The sequence below is a fragment of the Helianthus annuus genome, unplaced genomic scaffold (assembly GCF_002127325.2).
Source record: "Helianthus annuus cultivar XRQ/B unplaced genomic scaffold, HanXRQr2.0-SUNRISE HanXRQChr00c100, whole genome shotgun sequence".
In the NCBI taxonomy this organism is placed as follows: domain Eukaryota; kingdom Viridiplantae; phylum Streptophyta; class Magnoliopsida; order Asterales; family Asteraceae; genus Helianthus; species Helianthus annuus.
Window position 1 is genome coordinate 11939 of NW_023395616.1, and position 9822 is coordinate 21760.

Sequence of the window (9822 nt, forward strand, 5' to 3'; positions counted from 1 at the left end):
AAAGTGTCTTCCTTGGTGGTTCATTGTCAAAGAAGCGTCCACTGAATTGCCCCGTTACATAGGGGAAATAAGATGATTTTTTGCATTGATTAGGGCTCCCCTGTTCACAAAAATATATGCATTCAAATTAGTTACTTAAGCTTCTCACAATTTTCAAACCACATAAATTATGATTTTAATAAGTTACCTCATTATTGGCAACAACACATGGCTAATACAATCGGCTTCCCCAATCACATCAAATTCAAAATTTGAATTATGATTTTAAGCAACCAGCTTCCCAAAAACCGTGGGACTCATATGGAATGTCAATCAATGTAACCACCAATCGGATCATATCCAAATCTGTTAACAAATCCATTCTCCTACCTGGATGAAAAACTTGATCAAACACCAATCCTCATTTTGCAAAACAAACAAACCAACAAATTCCATTATTTTTTTTCTTCCAAAAGGATGGATGTAGTATTATATTTAATATTATGAAGTTGGTAGACAGACCGAAAGTGTTGAAAGGAGCATATAAACAACTTACTTTCTTCCCATTAGAAATTCACAGATTTTGGCTTCCAGTCCATCTATTGTTAACATTTAAAAAGGTTTTTTATTTGCAAGTAATGTATGTAACGAAATTTTAGAAAATTAAATTTGAATTTGGGAAAGTGATATGAAATTAGGAAATCAAAACTGCAACCGATTTGTTAATCATGAAAATCTGTAAATGATTTATTATGGCAAAGAATTCAAATTTCAAAATTTAAATAAAAGTCATAATATCTAAAGAAAGGAACATGAAAATAGGAAATATGACGAAATAAAAAAAAATTAAATAGGTGTAAAATTTCGAAATTTGAAAAAAATATGACAAAAACAAACTATATACCAAAAATAGAACACTTTGCTTTGGTATTAATTACTTAGACTCACATTGATTAAGAGTATGTTGCTTCCAAAAACTAATAGTCATTGGAAAAACGACTACAAATTGATGAAATGGAGTTGAAATCATCATCGATTTCCTACACAGAAATATGAAAAACAACATTATAACTGATTTTGATTTCAAGATAAAAAAATTCCTGATAACTAATGTGTTTGAGAGATTCATTCCAACAATTACAACAAAGTCTAGATTCATAAATCTTTGATGAAGACAAGAAAACAAAACTAACCATGGAAATAAAAACAATACCCTTAGTGAAATAAAGTCGAAATTCACAATCATTCATTAATATGTTTTGGCACCTAACAAAAAGAGACAAAAAGTGAGACGTTGAAATCGAAAAACAAAAGAAACAATATAATCAACACTTGAAATTGAAAACTTCATATAGTAAGAAATCATGTTGTCTCTTTAAATCTACTAAAATCTACCCTAATCCTAACACCATAGACACTCTTCTTCTCAATCTAGGGACCCCTTAAACAAAACAAATCTGACAAAATTAATAAACCATTAATTCCGAAAAAAAATATAATCTGACTTGGGTTTTCTTCTATATCATCCTCTGGGTGATGTTCAATACATTGCAAAAACAAAAATTAAACCCTCAAAGAACAACAAATAAACAATATTTAGATGTGGAGAGTGTTCTAGAAACACCGACTCAGTTGAAAGTTTCACACAATAACAAACTAATAAAAAAGAATTGATTATTTTGCTTGAGATTGGAATTGAAAACCCGAAATTAAACAAAAGGAGTCTAACCAATTAACGAAAATATTAAAATACAATAGATAAACACCGAAAGATGAGAAAAAATGTACCTTGATGTAAAATCGGTACCTTGATGTCTGCAAGTAGAGAAGAATTACAACAAAACATTAGTTTTCTGATGAAAGTGAAACCTCAAACCTATAGAATCGATGGTGAAAAAGGTAAGTTGAGAATTACCATCGTTGATTTGCTGAAAAAGAAGAAGAGTATGTGTGGCCAGGGTTTTGAGGGAAAATTGATGGAGGTTAGGGTTTGTGATACGATGGTGTAGAGAAGAAGGATCAACAAATAAAAGGAACGAATCAGGATTTCATAAAATTAGGGTTATATAAAGGATATGAATTTTGATAAATGGGTTTTTTAAAAACTTTCGGATCCCGTGCAATAACTCCAAATAAATGTGTGAATAACAGAGTTGCGTACAACATGTGCTCCATTTCTACAATATATATCGCACCTGCATTAAGTCAAAAGTATTACTCCTAGAGTCAAAATTAAAAGAACTAAGCATATTGAATTTAAAATGCCTGCACACAATCTTTGAACAAATTCTAATAGTCCAAGAATGCCAGCACCTGTTTGCTTCTAATGACTTTTGGTTGTTTTCTTATTTGTGAAAATGATGAAGAATAATTGGCGACGCACACAAAACTAATCTGAATCATTCGATGTATCAGATAGCCTAAATGTTTTACCGTCATACAAGAATACAATGGAATATGGATATCCTATTTGGTGTTTAGCTTTAAAACTTATTTAAAGCTACTTTTGAGAAAAAAAATTAATACCAACCTGTGGTTTTAGATCTCTATGGATAATTTGATTATCACAAAAAAATGTCTTCAGTAGAGGTTCATTGTCAAAGAAGCGTCCGCTCAATTGCCCCGTTACATAGGGGAAATAAGATTAGGGCTCCCATGTTCACAAAAATATATGCATTCAAATTAGTTACCTAAGCCTCTCACAATTTTCAAATCACATAAATTATGAGTTTAATAAGTTACCTCATTATTGGCATCAACATATGGTTAATACAATCAACTTCCCCAATCACATCAAATTCAAAATTTGAATTATGATTTTAAGCAATCAGCTTCCCAAAAACCGTGGGACTCATATGGAAAGTCAATCAATGTAACCACCAATCGAATCATATCCAAACATGTTAATAAATCCATTCTCCTACCCAGATGAAAAACTTGATCAAACACCAATCCTCATTCTACAAACAAACAAACCAACAAATTCCATTCATTTTTTCTTCCAATATGATGGATGCAGTATTATATTTAATATTGTGAAGTTGGTAGAGAAACCGAAAGTGTTGAAAGGAGCATATAAACAACTTACTTTCTTCCCATTAGAAATTCTCGGATTTTGGCTTCCGTTCCATCTATTGTTGACATTCAAAAAGGTTTTCTATCTGCAAATAATGTATGTAATGAAATTTTGGAAAATCAAATTCGAATTTCGGAAAGTGACATGAAATTAGGAAATCAAAACTGCAACCTATTTGTTAATTATGGAAATCTATAAATGATTTATTATGGCAAAGAATTCAAATTTCAAAATTTTAATAAAAGTCAAAATATCTAAAGAAAGGAACATGAAATTAGGAAATATGACAAAATAAAAAATTTTAAAACAGGTCTAAAATTTCGAAATTTGAAAAAATATAACAAAAGCAAACTATATACCAAAAATAGAACACTTTGCCTTGGTATTAATTGCTTAGACTCATATTGATTAAGAGTATGTTGCTTCCAAAAACTAATAGTCATTGGGAAAACGACTGCAAATTGGTGAAATGGAGCTGAAATCATCATCAATTTCCTACACAGAAATATGAAAAACAACATTATAACTGATTTTGATTTCGAGATAAAAAAGTTTATGGTAACAAATGTGTTTGAGAGATTCATTCCAACAATTACAACGGAGTCAAGATTCGTAAATCTTTGATGAAGACAAGAAAACAAAACTAACCATGGAAATAAAAACAATACCCTTAGTGAAATAAAGTCGAAATTTACAATCATTCATTAATATGTTTTGGCACCTAACAAAAGAGACAAAAAGTGAAACGTTGACATCGAAAAACAAAAGAAACAATATAATCAGCACTTGAAATTGAGAACTTCATATAGTAAGAAATCATGTTGTCTCTTCAAATCTACTAAAACTTACCCTAATCCTAACACCATAGACACTCTTCTTCTCAATCTAGGGACCTTAAACAAAACAAATCTGACAAAATTAATAAACCCTTAATTCTGAAAAAAAATATAATCTGACTTGGGTTCTTTCTCTATCATCATTTGGGTAATGTTCTATACATTGCAAAAACAAAAATTAAACCTACAAAGAACAACAAATAAACAATATTCAGATGTGGAGAGTGTTCTAGAAACAACAACTCAGTTGAAAGTTTCACACAATAACAAAATATTAAAAAAGAATTGATCATGTTGCTTGAGATTGGAATTGAAAACCCTAAATTAAACAAAAGGAGTCTAACCAATTAACAAAAATATTAAATTACAATAGATAAACACTGAAAAATGAGAAAAATTGTACCTTGATGTAAAATCGGTAACTTGATGTCTGCAAGTAGAGAAGAATTGCAACAAGACATTAGTTTTTTTTTTTTTTTTTTTTTTTTATGAAAGTGAGACCTGAAACCTACAATTTCGATGGTGAAAAAGGTAAGTTAAGAATCACCATTGTTGATTCGCTAAAGAAGAAGAGTATGTGCGGCTAGGGTTTTGAGGGTGAATGGATGGAGGTTAGGGTCTGTGATACGATGGTGTAGAGAAGAAGGATCAACAGATGAATGGAACGAATGAAGGTTTCATAAAATTAGGGTTACATAATGGATCCGAATTTTGATAAACTAGTTTTTTAAAACTTTCGGATCCCGTGAGTTTTTGCATTTGGAAGAGTCAAACAGTCAACTTTAGGTGATGAAATTGAATGATGGAGTGACATATGTCCCAAACCACCAAATGGTTGCATTATAAGATGCCACATGGGAAAACTCTTACACATGGCTGCACAAAACATGACAAGTGTCCCACCCGTTACTTATTTATATAGTTGATAAGAGATGTGTATTGAAGAAAAATAAACTACTTTGCATAATATTTGTATCATCGTTCCAACCATCGATTATAACGCTGAAAGTCGTTATATCAATATATTTAAAATACTTAAACCTCCATTTTTTTCTAGGGCTGTAGATGAGTCAAGTTAAGGTTCGAGCCTAGGTTTGTTAATATTCAAGCCCGAGTCGTTTGGTTCATTTAGAGCTATATAGTCGTAAATCAAGCTCACCTTGCTAATAACTTTTTTTAACTCAATTTCGGCTTTGTCTCAGGCCGTTTCTTATTTATCACTCTTTTAATTATCTTTCTATTGTGTGTATACACACACTATTTAGTTATTTTTATTATAATTTTTGTATAATAATATTTATCATGTTATTATTTATATTTATAATATAACTTAATATTATTTTTTTAACAACCAACAAAAGCATGGCCACCCGAGTAAACCTAACGGCAAAAGGCCACCCATGCAGGGGCGGACCTACCCATAATGGTGGGTGGGTGGCTGCACCCCTTGAAAAAAAAAAAAGATTCTATTCTTAATTTTCGTTGAAAATCCCAACCGCATCCCTTGGATTTTTTCAACTGCTCCCCTTGAAAATTTTCAACCGCCCTCCTCAGAAAAATATATTATGAATTTCACCCATGGCATTATAGCCTAGTGGTATCTTGGTGGTGGGATAAGACTTATGACCATTAGGTCATGGGTTCGATTCCCACAAAGGGGGTTTTTCCCAGATTTATTGGGTTTCCTCCTGAATTGGTGTATAGGCATTATATTGCCTAGTGGAGATGGATATGATCGGGTGGTTTTGCTGGTGGCATGATGATACTCCAGTGGTCCGTTAGTGATCCAATTTGCCGTTCAAAAAAAAAAAGTAACACAATTTGTATAATTATTCTTTAACCACGTATTCACTTTACTTAACCCAATCTACAATCTAATTTTATTAACCCAACTACCCAATCCCAAACGCAACCCAAAAAATTATCCTTTTTTATTGATTGTTTTTTTGTTGTTTTATGTGGTGATTAGGAAAAAATATTGATGTATAAGGGTTTGATCTTTTTATGTTTTTTCTGATGTTGTTTTAGTTGTTCTAGACTTGTAGTTAATGATTTTGTTGTTTTATTTTAAGCTTTGTTTGTTTAAATGATTACTAATCAACATTTAAAACTAGGGCTTGAATATTTGAAAATTAAAAATGAAAATTATGGTCTATGCTATTGGTTGAACATGATTGTTTATTTTGTTTAAGTGTTTATTGTTGTTTTATGAACTTATGGAGCAATTTATATGTGATAAGAATCATGGGTAGAGAAGCTATGACGCGATTTCTCAAGAGGAAGAGAGTTGGACCACTCTTTTCGTCGGATTCTTCTAATTAAAGACCAAACTATGTTTTAGATAAGTTTTTTTTTTTTTTTTTTTTTTTTGTTGTTTTATTTAATGATTAGGAGAAATAGAAGTAGGTAGGGTTTGAACTTTTATGGTTTTTTTGTTGTTACTTTACTTACTTATGAGGTTTTTTATGTTGTTTACTGTTTTGAAACATTGTTTGTTAATGTGATAGGAAGTTAGTAAATAGGGTTTGATTGTTTGAAAATTTAAATTAGCCCAATCTGACCCGATCTGATCCGACCCGCGAAACTTTGTTTATATTTACTTGTTTTACATGACCCGGCCCGATCGGACCCGCTATGAACCGAATTTTTTTTTATAGCTAGGGGTTTAAAATCTTTAAATTTTTCCGCACCCCCAGGAAAAAATTCCTGGGTCCGCCACTGCACCCATGTCCGCAAATACAGACAACACTGGTGTCTTAACCCTTCACTTTGAATGGCCACGAGAGGCTGCCAATGTACCTTTTTTAATGACAAAATCTGACATACTTAAAAATTACACCAAATAAATCTTAACATACTCCTTGCTTGAAATTTAACCCAAGACCTTTCACTAAAAAAATATAGCCTCTATCAAATGAGTTAAGCTATAAGTAAGTTAGCCCAATAAGGTTGCCAATCTACCTTAAACTCGTTTATTAAGTGGGCACAAATTTTGACCCATGCTTGTTTAGCAAGCTAATTAATCTAAAGCATTTCATAAATGGCTCAGCCTATTTCCACAATTAACATATATTTATGAAATATACAAACAATAAAAAATCAAGTTGTTAACATCATTTACTTTGACATTTGAAGTTTGAAGGTAAAGAGAAAAGAGTTAAAAGCGAAAGTAACCAATGGGCCCCAACAGTTTGCCGTTAGGAATCGGCTTTCCGGCCGTCATGATTTTGACTCCCCTCACACTATTGACGTCTTCACAGTTCAAATAACGGATTCCGTTACGCTTATAAATACGTCCTTCACACACACACACACACACACACACACACCCCCCCATCACGTATACTCTCTCTCTCTCTCTCTCACACACACAGTCAAACAGAGTGTTTCGTTGCTAGTGAAGTGGAGATTAAGGTGTTTAAAATGGATGCGTGAAAAGGAAGTCACGATACAGAATCTCTGTTTCTCCTTGTTTTCCTTCAGATATTAATTACACTTCGATTTACCTTCGAATGGGGAACAAGGATCATTCTTCTTCTAGTTCTCTTTCTGCTCAATCGCAAATGCAGATCGAGAAGAACAGAGTCGATGCTGTTCTTCATCTTCTTCGAAAACCGTCTCCTCTCACCCTCAAACAGGTTTTAATCAATCATATTATCTGTATTTTCATCATCTTCTATTACTCATAGTGTTTGTGTACACACAAGTAGCTGTGTATGTGTTGATTTATGTGTCTGTAGATTGGTATGAGTTGCTAATTGAGTATTTTAAATGTATTCGCAGGAGAAATTTTGCAACGAAGCTTGCATAGGAAGATTTCTGAAAGCAAAAGGAGATAATGTGAAGAAAACCGCTAAGCAACTGCGTGCTACTCTCTCATGGAGAGAGAATCTCGGCGTTGGTATATTTTCTTCGTTTTCATTGTAACTACTTCAAAAGGCTAGCAACGCAGCTTGTAAACTGTTTGCGTTTAATATTATTATTTTAAATGAAACTTGATAAGTGAAAATCGAAGAACATTCACTAGTAATTTGCATGTAATTGTAATCTAATTCTATATTAATTCAAAATGTAGAATCTAACATACTAGAACATTCATCATATGCTTGTGATTATAATATCATTACACGTGATTTGTAATGATGTCACTGCAAAAGTAAAGGTACAAATTCACTTTTATTTTTTTAACCGGAGAGTATTGTTTGAATCTCCCATTTCTATACATGCTTCTATTGAAATCATAATATTTTCCTTTATTTGTGAGTCGACACACCATGAGAATCTTGCTTTTCGGCTTTGAATTACTTAAAGTACTCAAAATACTGTCTCATGATTAAAGTAATTTATCCAAAAAGTAAATTATTTCACTCTCTCTTTTACTTTTAATCTATAATTTGTAGTTTTGTCTCTTTAAATCGCAGATCATCTGATCGCCGATGAGTTTTCCGGAGAGATTGCGGACGGCATGGCGTATGTAGCCGGTCACGATGACCGATCTCGACCAGTGGTGGTATGCGTAGTACTTTTTTAAATTTATTAAATGTAGACGATTTAAATTCTGTAAGATACGTGTACAAAAGTAGTAGCTTACTTTACGTTAAAAAAATTTAATTATGCTCTTTTCATGATATTTTTACAGATTTTTCGAATCAAGCAAGATTATCTCAAATTTCGGTCACAGAAGCAGTAAGTTGTTAATTACTCATATATATGTTTTTTTTAGTATTAATGGGATTTTAACAAAATTATTTTACTTTTTGTTAATCATTTTGTTGCCATTTTATTGTATTTTTTATTCGAATGACAAATTATTTTACTTTTTATTAATCATTTTGTTGCCATTTTATTGTACCTTTTTATTCGAATGATAAATGTTACAAGCTAATAAACATTTTTATTATAGAATAGATTTTTATATCAAATTCAAAATATGAAAAATTTCAAACTAGAATAAACATTTGTCATTGATTTATATAGTAAACCATGCATTGACAAAAATAGAGTAAAAACAAACGAAAAGGTGAAAGAAAAACTAGCATTTTACCTAGAAAAACACACACTTTTTATATAATATACTCGTTTCACATTAGAATTACTAAATGTAAAAAAAAAATATATTCAAACATAATTTAATGTAGTAATTATACATGTGTATGTATCAATGGCTACATTATTTGTAAATTACTAAAAATACAATGTATTCAGTGGCGAAACTTAACCCTAATAACAGACGGGAGCGGGAGGGGGGTCGAAAACGTAGATACCTAAAAATTTCTATACGAAAACTACATATATAACACTAATGAGCGAAAAGTTTGGAGGGCCCCCCTTCTATACTTCGCCCCTGAATGTATTTGCTATATGAATACAAAGTGTATATGTATATAAATATGTTATGTAACCAACTGGGGTAGCCCAGTTGGCCACCGACACTCACCTCTTTCCAGAGGTACCGGGTTCGAGTCTTGGGAGTGGCATACCCCCCCCCCCCTAAATATGTTATGTGTATATACGTATTGTTAAGAATATTATTTTATAACTGTATAGGTTCATTCGCTTGTTGGTTTTCACTTTGGAGGTAGCAATTCAAACAATGGCAAAATCTGTGGAGGAGTTGATTGTCTTATTTGATGCAAGTAAGTCTTTAGATTTGAATAAAACTACTTTGCCATTTGACATTTCATACATAATTTTTAAAATATATTCCGCCAACTTAATATTCAATTAACGACTTATAAGTCAAACAAATAATTTTACAAATTCGAAAATAGTACGACCTTAGTTATTATAATATTATTATTTATATGTTTTTTTGATAAAGTATGAAGTTAGAAAAACCTAGGGGTAAAGATATGAATTTGGAAGACTATCTCATGGAGAAAAGATTTTGATGAGCTTTACGTCAGTTAGATGTTGGAAATTAATGTACAT

The 9822-nt window shown here is 31.7% G+C and overlaps 1 protein-coding gene across 1 annotated transcript; it reads left to right on the forward strand.

Annotated features, from left to right (window-relative positions):
• The first annotated feature begins 7193 nt into the window (after nt 1–7193).
• LOC110885232 (phosphatidylinositol transfer protein 3) lies at nt 7194–9619 on the forward strand. The gene is made up of 5 exons (XM_035987263.1): nt 7194–7529; nt 7675–7792; nt 8313–8401; nt 8531–8577; nt 9439–9619. Exons 1-5 carry the CDS (start codon nt 7404–7406, stop codon nt 9617–9619), a joined length of 561 nt encoding a protein of 186 aa, XP_035843156.1. The 5' UTR covers nt 7194–7403.
• The last annotated feature ends 203 nt before the right edge of the window (nt 9620–9822 follow it).

Bases quoted from the DNA above. Each gene is read 5' to 3' on its own strand.
- LOC110885232 (XM_035987263.1), top strand. From the start codon at position 7,404: ATGGGGAACAAGGATCATTCTTCTTCTAGTTCTCTTTCTGCTCAATCG. The intron at 7,530-7,674 runs GTTTTAATCAAT...ATGTATTCGCAG, and splicing joins CTCCTCTCACCCTCAAACAG to GAGAAATTTTGCAACGAAGC. The intron at 8,402-8,530 runs GTATGCGTAGTA...ATATTTTTACAG, and splicing joins ACCGATCTCGACCAGTGGTG to ATTTTTCGAATCAAGCAAGA.